The sequence below is a fragment of the Anabas testudineus genome, chromosome 5, assembly GCF_900324465.2.
Source record: "Anabas testudineus chromosome 5, fAnaTes1.2, whole genome shotgun sequence".
Lineage (NCBI taxonomy): Eukaryota > Metazoa > Chordata > Actinopteri > Anabantiformes > Anabantidae > Anabas > Anabas testudineus.
The window spans coordinates 8,360,201-8,377,397 of record NC_046614.1 but is presented as its reverse complement, the minus strand read 5'-3'; the positions used below and the strand labels follow the sequence as shown (position 1 = coordinate 8,377,397).

General features: G+C 42.6%; 1 protein-coding gene across 1 annotated transcript in view; it reads left to right on the top strand.

The window, feature by feature from the left end:
- celf4 (CUGBP, Elav-like family member 4) overlaps positions 1-17,197 on the top strand; it is a 74,114-nt gene that overhangs the window by 49,869 nt on the left and 7,048 nt on the right. The window contains exons 3-10 of the mRNA XM_026347463.1: positions 8,208-8,256; positions 12,099-12,227; positions 13,117-13,196; positions 13,555-13,695; positions 13,907-14,045; positions 15,691-15,843; positions 16,257-16,367; positions 17,134-17,196. Of these exons, the coding sequence (XP_026203248.1) occupies positions 8,208-8,256; positions 12,099-12,227; positions 13,117-13,196; positions 13,555-13,695; positions 13,907-14,045; positions 15,691-15,843; positions 16,257-16,367; positions 17,134-17,196 (865 nt within the window). The remainder of the gene's footprint in view (positions 1-8,207; positions 8,257-12,098; positions 12,228-13,116; positions 13,197-13,554; positions 13,696-13,906; positions 14,046-15,690; positions 15,844-16,256; positions 16,368-17,133; position 17,197) is intronic.

The window sequence follows — 17,197 nt, the reverse complement described above, 5'->3', positions numbered from 1 at the left end:
ATGCAGTAAGCTTAGAGGGAGAGAGAGGCTGAAAATTGTCCTCGACACTTTTTCTACTTGGCTTTTTTTATCTCTCTCTCTCTCTCTCTCTCTCTCTTCCTCTCACTAACTAACCAGCTCCATCACATTTTGTCCTTGTCGTTTTGTTGTTGTTTTTTTCTTCTCTTTTTTTTTTGTTAAGCTTACATACACAGGAGCACCCATCCAAACACACACGCTAAGGTGCGCGCGCACCGTTTGAAAGCTTCTAATCACACACACACACACACACGCAGGTGAACTACACACGCACACACACACACACACGCAGACGCTCGCACATAAACTGAGAGCTGCTCAGCCCCTCAGCAACACCTTCACTTCACTCTCACACCAATTTTCTCACACTTTTTCATTCTCCGTGTCTTCTCCTCTTTCTTTCTCTCGCTGCCTCACTCCGCACCTCCACCCTCAGCCGCCTCCACATATAGATCCTTTCTTTTTTTAGTCAAAGCTTATAGTCCCCGTGGCAACATCAGAGTTGTTGATTGCCAAGGTGCTGTACGTCTAATTATGTAACTATCACAAGGGGTTGTGTTGTTTGTGTGTCTGTGTGTGTGTGTATTTGTGTGCTTTGCAGCCTATTTGTTTCTCACTCTGGCATTGTCCTCCATTAGCAGTGCCTCTTTTTGTGATGAATCAAGCTGCGGTGTGATAATCAATCTGTGTTCAGGGCTTAGAAAAGATTTTCAGAGTCAGAAGTGATGTTTTGTATCAAGCAACATACCAAAATGTATGTAATACTTGACCCAGTTTATGTCCTGTATGCTGTTCAGTAGGGTTATGCATGCATCTGTGTGTGCATCTCATTTGCACATGAGATTTAAGGGAGTGAGAGTGCAATTTATATAGTGCATATAAGTGCATGTCACAGGCCATAGAGTGAAGCTATAACAGTTTTTGGCAGGGCAAAATCATTTCAGGGTGCAGGTGATGTGCTTCTTCCATCCAGTTACTGTGTGACAAGAGAATCCTCAATCGTCAATTCCCATTCAAACATTTGCAGGAAGCGTAAATCCTGTCTACTCTAATGCCACATCGATTCTTATTCAGGTAGAGCATTAAAAAGATGGACAAAAATGTGGGGGGGAAACACTGTTTTATGCAATAACTTTGCGTGAAAAAATAGTTTTCACACTCAAATTCATTCCTGTAGAGGAGAAGAGGAGACAAAAAAATAATAAGATGTGGAATAAGAATAGAAAGGAAAACAGAAAGAGCGCTACATTTGCGTTTTTAACCTCTCATTCAAAACTGCTCGAACGCCGTCCCACTACTGCAAGCGTTCAGGCTGCTTGCCAGTGAGAGAAGAAGAAAACAGGAGGAGATAAAAAAAAAAGAGGTGGGCTGGTGTGAAATGGATCAAACAATGGATGTGAGAAAAGCATTGCTGTTCTCAACCAACTGCAGGCAAAAGAGAAAAGGAGTGGAGGAGGAGTGGGGGTGTGTGATAACTTGCAGCTTTTAAAATGTCTGTGTTTTGTAACTAGCTTTTTGACAACAGGTCTTCAGAAAGTTGGAGAAGCTACTTTTTAGAGCTAGTTAGTGTGCAAAAGTGTAGTGTTAAGGGTAATCAGAAAGAAACAGCAGGATGAATCTGCAGATGAAAGGTTACAGTAAGTTGGGCTTTGTGATTATTTTACTTACGAAGGTCACGAATGAGCTTCCTCATCCAAGGTTGCATCAGATTTGGACGTGTGCATGTCTGTCATTGTCTGTTTCCGAGTTCTGTGAGCGCATGAAGAGGTGTGTGAAAGCCATGTGGATGAAGGAATCAGCAGTGATCAGAGAGGGTGGAGCAGAGAGCCTCGCATCCCTTTGTGATCTCTGCATTTCCTTTTCATCCGCCGTTGTGGACGCACAGTGATCTCGGTCGACGTCGGCTGGGACAGCTGCATCACGGAGCGCACATCAGCAGCAGCATATAGAAACAGGTACAGGACGATGGCGACTGTGTTGCTCATCCTCAAGGTTGCTCTGGTAAAGATTTTAGGGACATGATAAAGAAAACACTTCAGGATATGTGTGTCGTGAGGTCATAACTTGCAACCTCGGCTGTTCAAATCCTTCAATTCCATAGCTTGCACATTTAAATCCACTGTAAAAGTAAATGAGTGCGTAACAGGTCCTTAAAAACATTTGCATTAAAGCAGGCTTTGGTGCAGTATTTCATCATCTGGCAACATTGGGAATATAAGGAAATACTGATGAATGAGGGCCAGGGCCATAATGTACGCTGCAGTCGCGTTGTTGTTCTTCTAGCCACATCAGTGCTGGGGCGTAACATCCAAAGAAAGCACAGTGTGTGCCAATCCATAATTCATCAGTATGACTTTTTTTTTTCCCTCAGTATTTACAGTGTTTTACGCCTGTCCACACAAGCCGACTGCAGCATGCCACTCAATCCCAGCCCAAACAACTGGGGCCAGGTCATCCTGTTGTCAGAAAATACTCATGCTCATCCTTGATCTGACGCGAAACAGATCGCCCATCTCCGTTTGTCTGTTACGATGAGGAGGGATAAAGGAAAAGATAACAAAGCAACAGGAAAGAGTGTGGGATGTTTTGCTTTATAGTCCTTTTGACCCTCACACGCAGACACTGATCTCTCCACAATCACAACGTGTTTCGCTTTAGCATGAAAAGGAAAGTTTACTGTTTGGCCATATGTCAGGATGAAGAACTTGGGGGGATAGAAAAGAGGAAAGATACATTAAATGAAAATTATACCTGAGGGAAAAGCACATGGGATCCGATCGTTCATCACCTGTCAATCATGTATCAACGCTGCAGCAGACTCACCTAAAAGTTGGACATCGCATTGGATTCTGAGCATTTTATGGATGATAGCAGTTGATGTTCGCTGGCTTCATCATGAAAACGACAAATGGCTGTTTGTCTGTTAACCTAAAATGTTGGCTTTAACGTTCCTTTAGCTTTTTCTGTTTGCCAGTAAGCGCAGGCCTTAGTGGCTCATGGGTCCAAGCATGTCAACACCATAAGATCAAATATATTTCAAACCCAATAAAGAAAAAAGAGCTTCTCCACTATCTTAATTTAGCTGTCACTAAAATAGAAACGTATTTTTAACTGCCATGTCTTATTCAGTGGTGCTGAATAGGACATGAGCTAGCATGTCGTTAACAAATTAAAAATTCCAAAACTAAATGTTACATAAAAAAAAAAGCAACTCCTTCTCTCGAACTGTCTGCAAAAGCCACTCGCTGGCTGGAAAAAAAAAAAAAAACATTTTGTTGCCGCGATCAGCAAAAAAAGATCACCGCGTATGAGCTGAGGTGTTGCTATTTGACTGAGTGACCTGAATTTCGCTCCCAATGAACACACCGTGTGCCATGGGGAAAATAACTTTCATCCCTCGCACAAGCTGATTCCAGCTGCATTAGTCACATTACAGCACCTCTCTCTGCGGCCGATGGGGGGGAAATGGTGGTGCAAGGCTGCGAGCTGCCTTATTTTTTTGCAACAGATGTTGTGAAATACTACTTCTGTGACTCTGCGAGGTGGCAAAAGTCAATGACATAAAACATTTTACATGTTTACATGTTCTGCAGCAGCTCGGACGGAAATGCATAAGGTATTCTACGGGAGTGAATTAATGTAAAATCACTGGGTTTAAAACAGGTTGTCCTCTTTGTGAGCAGGAATGAATTCTATTACATACCTGCTAAATGTTGTTGGCCTTGTTTTTTTGTTTGTTTGTTCAGCTAATCTTGTCGCTGCATGTTTTTTTGGTTTTTTTTTCACTCTTCATACGAGGGCTCAGCTTTCCAAAAGCGTTTCAGGGTTATAACCATATTTGTTCAGCTAATGTTGCCATTGGCATGTTTCCATCCCAAGATGAGTGTTGTGCATGCTGAGAGACTTTGGAAGGCAGATCCAGGTCAAGTGCCAGTGGTTCATTTGACAGTATGAATACAGGCATTTGGTTACATTTATATCCTGCGGTACTGCTCGAGCAGAGAATTTCGACATCTGCAGCAGCTCCCGTTCAGACACTTGATATCAGATACAGCGCACATAGGATATCAGTAAATGGTGTATATGTATGAACAGAGAGCACACACTCAACATCTCAACATACAAATGGGACAGAGACAGAATGAAAGCGAATGGAAATGGAAAAAAGGGGCCATCAGCAGCAGAATGTAAAACAGAGCAGGTTTTGACAATAGTAGAGGAGGAATATTATGAAGGCAGCCTTCCCTGCTTCCCTGGGAGAGTTTCATGGAGTGCTTTCTCACTGTGATAATGAAATGACCTGGCCTGCACTGCTCCACTCCCTCTCCCTCTCTCCCCCTCTCTGAAAAACACATCTGCCAGACGAGGGTGAAAATGAGAAAATCCTACCTCCTCTCCCGAGTTTCGTAAAGCATACTTTCAATATTCTTCTTCACAGACAATGATGGGAGTGTGGGTGACTGTGTTCTCCCCTGTCCTTGTGAGTGCTGTGTATTACTGTGGCTGTGTGTGTGTGTGTGTGTGTGTGTGTGTGTTGTGCACGTATCGGCGCGCATGCTCTGTTGGAGGCTTGCTCTTGCACAGTGTTGAGCAACTAGTAATAAACCGCATTTTAAGCACATTTGACATAACGGGGTGCTACACAGAGACACGGTGGACAGGAATCCCATAGAGTTGTCACTGTAACATTGTTTTTGTAACTTAATTTTTGTGGTTTGCACTCAGTGAAATCAATATAGTAAGCAGCAAAACTCAGATCAAGGACTTCAATTTTGCCCCATTTGAAGAATAGAATCCAATAAGGCAAACCATAGTTCCACACTGTTTTGGGCCTTGCTAGACATCCAGGCCGTACTAGACTTGATTCAGAAGAATGACTCACCAGTTTGGTACGGCACAGACTGCATGCAGACCATGTATTCCCTCAGCTTCTAGTTAGCAGGGAATCTATGGCAGCACTGAGGCAGAGCACTGTCATTGACTTACATAATCAACAGAGGAGTGTAGCGAGAGAGTGTGTGTGTGTGTGTGTGTGTATGCGTGCACCCTCGTGCCTTTGTGTAGCCGCAGTTCTTTTTGAGCCTTCGATTATGTGGTACACCAAGGCCACTCTAACACAAGGCTGCTGAGGTGGACGTTCGGCAACAATGAAGCTTAGCCTGTGCGCGTGTGTGTGTGTGAGTGTGTGTGTGTGTGAGTGTATGTGTGTGTGTGTGTGTGAGAGAGTATACGTGTGCAGCCGCTGGTGTTTTTAAAGGCATATGCACGGCTGAATAGGCGGCCACATTTACAAGGCTGGGAAGAAAAAGTACAGGTATTAGGTGTGCATGCTGAGAGATGAGCCAATTTACTGCACATGTTGACTCACAAGGATACATTTACATATCTATTGTGTGCGCGTGTGCTTATTTGTATCCCATTGTATATTTTCATGCATGCTTGAATGCATAGACCTATTTGTGATTCTGCGTGTTTGGTTGTGTAATCTCACCTACTCGGGCGTGTGCACACGTGTTTCCATATGTATGTATGTATGTATGTATGTATGTGTGCAGCGCAGTGCTTTTTGGGTAAATGTAGAAGGCATTTTATTTCCATCCTGGCATTAGGCTATAAAGAGCCTGTTGTAATTTCTAGCTATTGTATTGTTTCTGCTGCTCAATACTGCCATCTGGCTTTGACTAACACCACCACAGACATCCTAGGGGAGCTATCCCAGCTAGTCAGCGTCCGGTTTTAACAACTGTTTTGGGATCAGTTGTCCAGTGGGCTGGTGCTAACTCAACCTATTATGAGCAGGATGATAAAACTGACCTTGAAGCAGTTTATGGGCCTTGGATAATGGATGCCACAGATAGAGAGCCCATGAAACTGCACTCAGCTCTCAGTGACAAAAGAAAATAATTGTTTAACCGCTTAATATTATTTTGAACCGTATCTAAAAATGTATGAGCAGACATTTCGCATGCTGCTGTTCAACTAGCAGTGACAAATTAAGGCATTCACTGATTAATCAGCGAAATTAGTTCAGTGGATTCAACATTTTAATAATGAATATTAAAACTAAGTCAAATAAACATTTGCCTCATAAGTGAAAATAATAGAGAAGAATTGTGAAATAATAGTTGAATAATATGAAAACTATCATTGGAGGGCAGAAAAGGGGGAATGGTATTATGATTTTATTTTTGCTGGGAGAACAGGGGAAGCTCCATTATCTTTTTTCTCATCTTATTTCAGCCTTCCCTTGTAAGGTTTGTTCCAATACATAAAAAGGCGACATGTCACTATTATAGAGGGGTGTTTTGGTATACATGCAGGACGGCATCATTACTACAACATTGTCTTGATTTGATTTTAAATGGGACTTTTAACTCTTTAACTTTTAAGGAGTTAAACGTCAAAAAGTTCAGTACCAATGTGCTCACAAATAATTTGGACACAGTCCCTCACAACTCTGGGCAGAGTGAGTATCCTTAGATGGTCAGTGCTGCTTTATACCATGCAGGTTAAGACTGGCGCTTGCATACAAAACTGGTGGAGGTAGAACACAATTAGGTCAGATTGAGGCCACACCATTTGTATGGGTCACGGTAAAAGTGCTCATATGTATGCAGGCTTATAGGACCCCTGGGAGCACTGGGCTGACCTTGTCCTATACTCTGATCTATGTCCTCATCTCCCCCTATGTCCTCCTTTCCTCATTCCTCCCCGCCTCTCCTCTTCTCAAGCACTCCCCTCCTCTTTTTACAGTATGTTACTGTTTTTAATTAGTTGATTTTCTTTCTCACCCCTCCCGCTTTCATCTGCCTCATCACCACTACTCCTCTTTTTTTATTCACATCATTTCTCTTTTTCACTTTTACACATTTTTAACTCCTTTTTTCAACTCCCCATTTTCCTTTTTCCGTTCCTGTTCTTTTTTTTCCATATCAACAGCCAGTTTGATAAATAATGCATCACAGCACATTAAAAACATTAGTCGGGTTCTTTTGGCTGTCAAAGTGAGGGAGGAGACGAGAGAGGGGGAGGAATGGGTAACTCCATTTTAAATAAATGTTATGGAGAGCGATGTGATTTAATATTAGCAGCAGAAAAGCGCCAGAAAGGGGTGAAGGTCCGAGCATTAATTGTGTTTGCATCGTGACACGGTGCCCTTGTGTTCAAAGGTTTTTGTCTTTGGTGAATCATCTGAAAGCTCACAGATTCATTAAGATGATGACTGTATCAGCAAACTCAAAGGAAAAAAAAAAAGATATTGCGTAAAACACTGATGCTGCATCACACAAAACCTTGACCTTTCCCTCCTCCCCTTTCATCCCGAGCTTTCTCCTCTCCTCTCTACCCCCCCTCACCCGCCCCATTCCTCCTGGCAGCATGGCAATTGGCATTATTAAAAATTGATTGGCGGCGAGCGTTTAGCAGGGTGGCGAGGCGGAGAGGGAAGGTTTGACAGGCAGGAGTGTAATGAAAGAAGGGCCTCAGTGGACACACTGTGGAAAGGTCTCACTGGGGGACAGACTGTATGTGTGAGCGTGTGCGTGTGTGTGTGTGTGTGTGCACTTGTATGTACAAACCTGTGTGCAAGGCGAAGAGGAGAGTGTGCAAGAATATTTTGTAGCGAGGCTCTGGAATTGGAAAATTTGCACAAGATGCTGTGTTTATACTATATGCATGTGGTGATTTTACTCTGTGTGTGTGTGTGTGTGTGTGTGTGTGTGTGTGTGTGTGTGTGTGTGTGTGTGTGTGTGTGTGCATAAATTCACAACTAAATTTATACACACAAAGTCCAAATTATGAGAGGCTCCAAAAGCAGCTACAGAGATGATACACACTCGTAGTAGCTCAGTTACCTCCCCACCATCCTCCCTCCATCCCTATCGTTCCCTCCATCCCTCTGCTTATCCCTGTTTCCATCCCTTCTCTCTTCTTTCATCTCAGATCAAATAATAATTCCAACCAATATTCCCAACCAGCTATTGCACCAGTGCCTATAAGTGCTACAGCTTTTGCACTTTAACCGCAACTTGGCTGAATGATTGTGAAAAGGTTATTTTAGAGGGGGGGGAGGAGGAAAAAGACTTGTGTCACTATGTGAGTACATGATGCTAACTCCTTTCTTTGTCTCTTGTTTTCTTCTTTTTCTTTCATCTGTCTTCTCTTTGCTTCTCTTTCTGTCTCTGACACAGATGAACAGGCCGATCCAGGTGAAGCCAGCAGACAGTGAGAGCCGAGGAGGTACTGTATTCCCTTCTTTATACCTTTCCTCCTTTGTAACCGGCCTACAAACGTGCTGCCTGTGCGTATCAGCCTCACCATTATCTGTCCCATTAGACGATGCCCTCTACCTCGACACAGGCTGACAGCACGGCCTGGCCGGACCCTCCAGAAATCAGAACACATTATGTAAACAGCGCTCTTGCAGGTCGGCACGGCCTCTAGCTCCTTTCTTGGAGTTTCATCATATGCACTGATGCATGTACATGCACACAAAAACACACGTGTCTTGTCTCGCTTGAGGGGAAAGCAGGTCACTTAGTTTTGTCAAACAAGCTATCGGCAACAAAACACATCCATTCTGACTAACGTCATAAGTTTGTATCAAGCAGCCATTCAAATGACAGGTCAGTGTGAGTGGAAGTTGAGTCTGGCATTTTGTGTGTGAAGTGCCGTATTGACAGCTAAGACGGCTTAAAGCACATTTTCTATGTCTAGACATGCAGTGACCTGCTCCTGACATCAATCAATGGACTGCACAAGGGAAGATTGATGTAGTTTGACCATTTTTGGCTGGAGTCTTTCAAACTTTGCAGTTGTTAATATAATTGGCACCAGAGAGATTCTTCCACCACAAGAAAGAGGAGAAGAAAGAGAGAGAGAGAGAGAGAGAGAGAGAGAGAAAAGAAGAAATAGAGCATGCAAGGAGTTGAAGGTTGATAAGCAGGGAGAGGCAGAAGGACTGCGAGAGAGGTGTTAGTCTGTGAAGAAGAAAAAAAAGATTTAAGGAAAGGAAGGGAGACGGTGTGACATCCTCTTCTATTTAGTTTGGTGGTGCTCTGAGTATGATTGATGGAGCGGGAGGGAACAGAGGCAGCGCCAAGCGTGAGGAAGCAAAGTGAGGGCAATGCAGGACGTCCATACCCCTGTCTGTATGTCCTCAGTCCACCTCTATCTCTCTCATTGTCCAGGAGCTTATATCTGTGTGTTTTTCTTTGTCCTCCTCTAGCCATTAGAATTTCTTTTCTGCAAACAAAGAAGCATAAATTCTGTAAAAAGATCCCAAATAAAAAATATTGATTATTCGCAGTAAAATGTACTTAAATTTCTTTTTTTGCAAGAAGTAATAAATAAAAATCTGAAAGATGTTGATCAATGTGGTAGAAAAAAGGGGAACGAATTAAGGAATTCATTTTGCTTTGTTTGTTATTTTGTTCATTATTTCTTTTTATTGTGCATAAAATAATTGACAATTCGCCGTCTTTTGGCTTCCAACAACTAATTAAATTAAACCATCTGAGAGGTTGAATAGGAAAATCTACTATTGTATCTAACTATAGTACTAAACTAACGCATGCAGTGAAGTTTAAAGTATGCCTACCCCTGAAATGTAGTGAACCTGTAGTGAGGAGATGTGTAAAGCAGAATAATATGGTAAAACTCAAGTAAGGTTCTCCAATACTGCACTTTAGTGGAGTACATTGGTAAATGTACCTGTCTAATCAATAATGTTAGGGAGGAAGAAATGCTGTCAAAGGTGCGACTGATAACGCTATAATGATAGTGAATGGTAATGTTAAAAATGCAGCAAACGATATGAGATAATAAAAATAGAAATTCATATTTTTATGAGTATTCCAGTAGAGGGAAAGCACGGAGAGTAATTATGATATGCTGTCTGTGTGTGTGTGTGTGTGTGTGTGTGTGTGCGTGCGTGCGAGAGAGAGAGAGAAAGATAGAAAGAGATCTTTACATCGTTGTTGAGACTCAGGCTTTATATTGATTTGCTCTCTAGCTGAATATGAGTGTGTGTTAACAGTCCTTTCCCAAAGGAAGATGTAGTGTTTATTGGTGTCTTCCCAGGGGAACTGTAGGGTCTGGCCACCAATGAGGTGTGGACCGTGAATGCGTATGTGTGAAGACGACAGAGCAAACATTTCAAGATTTGTGTGTGTGTGTGTGTGTGTGTGTGTGTGTGGGTTTGTGTGTCTCCTCCGCCCCTGATGTGCACACCACTCTTGTAAACATTCTCCCCCCCCTCGTGCAAGGCCAGAGCGCAGATTAGTCTTGTTGACTCGGCAAGGACACCCTGTCAGGCGCAGGCGGTGGGGTACGGACCCAAAGCACGCACGCACGCACACTCACACTCACACACACACACACACACACACATTTACCCACACGTACACACGCGTTAATTTGCACAGCACATTCCGAGGCAATTGCAGCGAGGCTCATTAATTTCCAAACATATACATCCATTTCCACAAAGTTCAGATTCTGTGTAACGTAAAAACAGACGGCCCTGCACACCGACACATCTGCTGCTGTTGGGCACTAACACACTTTCACCGTCTGCCTCACAATTCCCCTCAAACAGTGATTCAATCACACGTTCACATGCTGACACTAATGAACTGATGCTGGACTTCAGTTTGCCTGGTTCATTAACATCCATACATGTAGAATTAGTTATAAACTCCTCCAATTCTGTTTTTAATGCAAATGATAAATATAAAACACTGATTGCTTTGTGCAAAAGAGAAGCTGCTATTTAGTTCACATTTGAGAAATAGACCAATAGATGTAATAAATCAAGCGCTGTGTGATCATAGGTTCCTTACATGAGCATGTTTCACCTCATTTACAGACGTGAGCGTTTTATTTTGAAAGTGTCTTATCTGTACTTTTCATTGGCCGTTGAGAGAAATATGTAAATAGCTTCCAGTCTAACAACATCTTGCACTCTCCTCTGGTGGATTCAACAGATATACAGTGCAAACTACTTGTTACTTCTGTATAAATATATTTATTTTTACCAGTTACACTCGCTGCCTCATTATTGTGCAACAGGCAGTAGAATCGCATCTGAAATGCAAAAGAGCAAAAATGCAAAACACACTGTGCACATAGACTGGTGCAGCGGTGAAATTACACGAGTGGCGACATAGCTGCCATAAAAATAATAAAATGAGCCTCTTTTCATTTTCTGTGTCCTATGAACAGTTTGACACAGAACGAGCTTCATTGACAATTGCTAACTGTAAAGTGTGGCCGGAAACAGAGAGACAATTGATTCATACTGCTTGTTTTGGCATGGCTCTATTACAGGCACATAGTTCAGATGGTGTAGCAAGACGCTACAGATGTCCTCGGATAATTGAATAACCATAACATTCACTCACTGTACTCTGAGTATCATATTAGGCTCAAATGTAAAAAGTGGAGCTACGATTGTACAAACTACAACTGTCAAACAGGCTGGAAGTAACGTTTGGTTGATTGAATTAATAATATGTTTTGTCACAAAGGGGATTAGACACACGCTTCGAAACATACATTTACAACTAGACTGTATTGCTGCCATCGGGCCGATTTTACCCTGCTGTGTCACGAACATCTGTGGCCAGACAACACGTTGAGGGCATTGTGCCAACAGTGTTCCCTAAGGACAAAAGTAGCCTTAATCACAAACTAATCTTCGACTGCAAGAGCCCAAGTAACTCCATTTCAAATTGCACTGTACCTCACATGTTGTTCGAGCAACCACCTCTAAATATGAGGCAGTCGCTGAACTTCTATTTCTGACCATATACGTACTTTATCTGCCCAGCATCAATCAGCAGATGAAGACACTGAATGTGTTCTAGCATAAATAAATTGGTGAATAAGATGTCATTTTACTTTATTTCCACTATGAACATTTCTCTACTATCACAAAACTTCTCCCTGGACGTTTTTTTTTCCGATCTAAGTAAAGCCGAGCAAAACACTGCCGTTTCACTGAACCTTAGGTTTCGTTATGTAGAATATCAAAAGGCAACTCTGATCCTCTGATCGTGACCTATTCCTTTTCCTTTCAGAAGACAGAAAGCTCTTTGTGGGCATGCTCAACAAGCAACAGTCTGAAGATGATGTGCGGCGCCTTTTCGAGTCCTTCGGCAGCATTGAGGAATGCACCATCCTCAGAGGTCCCGACGGAAACAGCAAAGGTGAGTTTATAGCTGTTTATGACTTTGAGCCAGCAGACTTTTTCACAGGCTACTGCACAGAAATGATTTGGCCTTTCAAAGTTGGTGACTTTGCAAAGTTCTCCTTAAACACTCCACGTTGAGTGATGTCAAAACGGGCTATTTCACAATCATCACAGAAGTGGTTACATAATAATACTGTAGATTCTGTAAATTTCAACACTAAATGCCATCGGAAAGCTCTGCGAACCAAGATGACAGATATAAACCACCTCTTTCCAGCTCTTTACAGATGAACCCCATTAACCTTATGAGTCAATCTACAAGGCTCTGATAAAGGGAGAAAAAACGAAGTCAACCTTATTAACCATCGGGCTTCATGTCACGCCAGAAAAATGTCCTTTGAAAATGTTGTCAGAGCGCTACACAAGTTCACTGCATAAAGTTCATCAGTGGGCTTAGCAGCCAATCAATGAGGCCCGATGATAACTAAGCCTGATGATTACAGTGGGCTTGATCACGCTGATTCCTCCGTGAAGCTCCATTAAGAAGGCCTCATCAGCCAGCTTACTCGGCTAAGTGGGCTTTAGCTCAATAATTACTGGGAACTTGATCATTCAAATTCATCAGTGGGACTTGTCAATAGTGAGGGACACTAGAATACTGTGGCATTTTAAGCCCCATCAGAGGATCCCAAAGTTGTTAATGGTGTCAGAGTGGCATGTTCAGCCTGCTTACTGGGCATTGATGAAACACTGATACAATCCTCCTTAGCAAAGCGGTTTTGTTTACTAAATGTATGTTAAAGGAGAGTTATTCTGCATGGGGAAAAACTGAATATTTTAAATGTTTGGAGTGTTTTTTTTTTTTTTTTGTTCTTATTGTCTCTTTTTCTCTTTGCTCATTTTAGGCTGTGCATTTGTAAAATACTCGTCTCATGCTGAAGCTCAGGCAGCCATCAGTGCACTACACGGCAGCCAGACAATGCCTGTGAGTACACCATAACTGTGTGTCAGAGCATGTAGATTTATGTGCGAGAGGTGAGTCGCACAGAGAGAAATGAGTCACATAGCACCAAATTACCTTCTTAAAGTTAAGTTATACTTTATTAATCCCAGTGAGGAAATTCGTCCTTTGCATATGACCTATGGTTACTTATTTCGGAGCAGCGGGCACCGGCTACAGCTCGGAGGCCATTACTTTGGCGGGAGGTGTAAAAGAGGACGTGTATGTGTGTGTAATCGCAGATGCCAGCTTATGTCGTGTGTCTTTCAGTACACACTAACATGTTCTGCCCGGCTCGTGTTTCTGTGTATATGTGTGTGTGGGTGGATGGGTGGGTGCACAGGGTGCCTCATCCAGTCTGGTGGTAAAGTTCGCCGACACGGATAAGGAGCGCACCATCCGCCGCATGCAGCAGATGGCTGGTCAGATGGGCATCTTCAACCCTATGGCCCTGCAGTTTGGAGCCTATGGAGCCTACGCTCAGGCAAGACGCCCCGCAAAACGCCTTCTTTATCCACAGTTATTTATTCAGTGAACCATGAAGATTAAATGAAGGGTTAAGATTATATTTAGTATTGATTTGGAACAAAATGACACGTTTGCTTCTTCCTTAACTCAGTAACCACTAAATCTCCCTGCTCTGTCGTGTAATTATTGTCAACCCTCCTTACAATCCCCTTCTTGTGGCTGTGCAGGTGCAGCAGCAGGCAGCACTGATGGCATCTGTAGGCCAGGGAGGCTACCTCAGTCCAATGGCTGCCTTTGCTGCTGCCCAGATGCAGCACATGGCGACCATCAATGGCCTCCCAGGAGCACCGCTGACCCCCACATCAGGTAACAAAGGTTAAGGGTTTGATCTCTATGCATCTGTTAGACTGCACACACACTGTGGAGCCAATTGTTGATTCGTTTTTAAACGGCATAACATACATTTGTAGAATGCATTTTCCTACTTTGCATGCAGCCATATCATTTTGGTGCTGTACAACAATGTAATCTTCAAAAAATCTGCCATTACGATTTTCTCTTGGATGTCATGTAAAGAAATCTATTTTAAAAGGTCGTGATATTTAACCTGCTGATTTCCTAAGGGTCGTCACATTTTTAACTTTTTCATCAGCAGTTCAAATTTTAAATAACATTACTCTCCTATTAACTACAAAGAGGTTGATTATTCTGGTACCTGATCGAGCACACTATAGTGTGCAAATTTACAAATGTTAACATTGCTCTAACTGCATCAGACGATTCCACTCACTGATTTAAAGCTGCTTATACAAATTTTGGGAAGGAAGATAACGGAAGCACTGTCGAGCCATCCCTTTCACTGCGCTCTGCCCAGCCCATCAGGTATTGGTCTTATGAAATTAAATTAATAAAAATACTAATAAACTTACCAGTCAAGCAAAAATAATTGACCTTCTCTGATTGGTTAAAAGGCCGCACCTCCCTCCAAAATCCTTAGAAGGGACTGTCTCTGCACTGCTGCCAGACTGTTCAGTGAGTCTGGGTCACAGGCTCCTTTCACAGTGCTTCTCCACACTGAGATATCTTTTGGAGCATAGTACTTGTATCACACAGATCTGATGTTTATATCCAGTTTTCAAATGAATAAGTTGCATTTCTGGTTGGTGTGTGTGTAGCTTACCGTTTGGATCGAACTAAAATATTCAAAAACAAGCTACATACTGTTGATTTAAAATATCCTATTGAAAGCACAAAATCTAATATGGAATATTTTAAATACTGGCAGAATCAGGTCTTTATTGTAGTATTGCAGCTGAAGTAATGGTGACTAAAGGGGAGCAGATGAGCTTATGGGCATAATGTTAGCATGCATAGATGCAAAAGGCATGAAAGCAGTGATTGATTCCAATATTAATTTCTGAATGTTCTTTAGTGAAAACATTATCTCCACTTTGTTTACAAGTGAATAGATGTCTTCGTATAAGGTTTTCTTTGAGTTATTCAAATTCTGCAGACACTGTGTAATTTTCATTATTTTGAGATGTCGTCGTTTATTTTAAATGTGCGTTTTAAATAATAATAGTTTTATTTGGAATTTAGAAGAAATATTGTCAGCGGTTCACAAAAAACAAAACCAAGCTGTTCCTTTCACCAAACCTGAGAAACTGAGAAACTATTTTGCAGTTGTCTCTTATTTTTTTCCAGAGCTGAACATAATTGGCACTCATTTGATATAATCATGAAAATATTCACCGTTCTCACACAACATGTCTTAGATTTAGATCTAATGGCTATTGTGTCACTGTAAAGGCCATAGTGTGATAAGAAATCAGCCCTGACATTTAGTGTCTTCACCAGCCCACTGGACCGGCCCCTCTGACATTTCCAAGAGTTACTAGGTGGCCAGTCAAAGTAAAACGTCTCTATAATCTCGAGGGGAAAAATATAGTGGAATGCTTACATGTTGTTGTTTCTCTTTTTTTTTGTGTGTGTGTCTGCCCCTTGGACGCAGGTGGCAGTACTCCTCCTGGCATCAGTGCCCCCACAGTAACCAGCATCCCCTCCCCTATTAGTGTGAATGGTTTTACTGGCATGCCACCCCCCCAGGCAAATGGGCAGCCCCCTGCAGAAGCTGTCTTCACCAATGGGATCCATCATTACCCTGGTAGGTCCCATCAACTCAGGGGAACATATGCAAAGACAAAAAAATTCTTATGAATACAATTATTTTTTAGAATAATGCAGTATACATCATAAATACACTGTTTGGTATGTAACACCATAACTTTGTGCAAATGAAGCTTGAATACACACAGTCATTATAACGGGAAAGTGTGCGCCCCGCCAGCTTATAAGCCTGAATAGCCCTGAAGCATGTTCAGGAGGCCGAGGCCAGATGAACATAACCGACAGACAGCGAGCATGTCAAAAAGATGAGTGTTTGGCAAAGGTACTTATGGGTTGCCGGAGCCTAAGTATGCGCTTGTGTCATGAGCCGTGGCTAGTACCTTGTTGGTTCTGTTTGTGAAGAGGTGGGAGAAGAATCTGTCTTTATTTTTTACACTCTTGTCTCCTCAGTGCTGCAGGAGGTGGTTTTTAGGGAGGACTCGGAGAAAAACGGCTTGGGCGTGGCCCCGCGAAGTTGTTTTGGGGTCCAGGGTGGCTGCTTCCTCTCCTCTCTCTCTGAAGGTAGTGCCCACATTCTCTTCACCCATGACCCAAGACACCACCCGATCCTCCTCATTTACCTTCCCCTAGTCACCCCCCCCCCCCCCCCCCCCCCCCCCCCCTCCTCATCAAAAATATTCATGGGCTCAAATAAGGGCCAAAATGTTTTAAGCTTGTAAAAAAATGTTAAGAAATGATTTCAAAGCCTGGGGTTGTATCTCTAAATGTGTAAGACAAATTAAACTTTGTGAATGCATAGAAAAGATTTCAAGTAGTAGTAGGAGTGGATAAAACTGTGTTTCTGAGCAGTAATTCATACCAGTCTCACACGCTTTAACATCTGGGTGACACTGAATTGTTTAAGCTACAGGTGCAGCTACATTTTGACCCAGATTTTACACTTTTTGCTTTGCATCTAATATATTTTTTATTTCTACAAATGACATTATGCTTAAACAGATTAACTAAAACGCACCGCAAAACAGAGAAAGATTTGGAATTCAGTTCCTCACACTGAAAGTGAGCTGGCACCACGCTGCTCGGCGCTCTAACCTTTCTGTTTTTCTTTTCCTGCCTGTTCTTTTCTCCATCACCCCTCCTTCCATCCCTCTTCTCTCTTACTCTTGTTATATATTACTTTTGCCTTTTGCCCTCTCCTTCATCTACATTCTGCCTCACCTCTCTCTATCTCTCCACACACACACACACACACACACCTCCATCCATCCATGCTCCTCTCCACCACCACCTCCTTCTGCTTCTTCTCTCTGCATCTCTGTTGGAGCAGCTCAAAGTCCCACTGCAGCTGATCCTCTCCAGCAGGCTTACACAGGAGTCCAGCAGTATGCAGG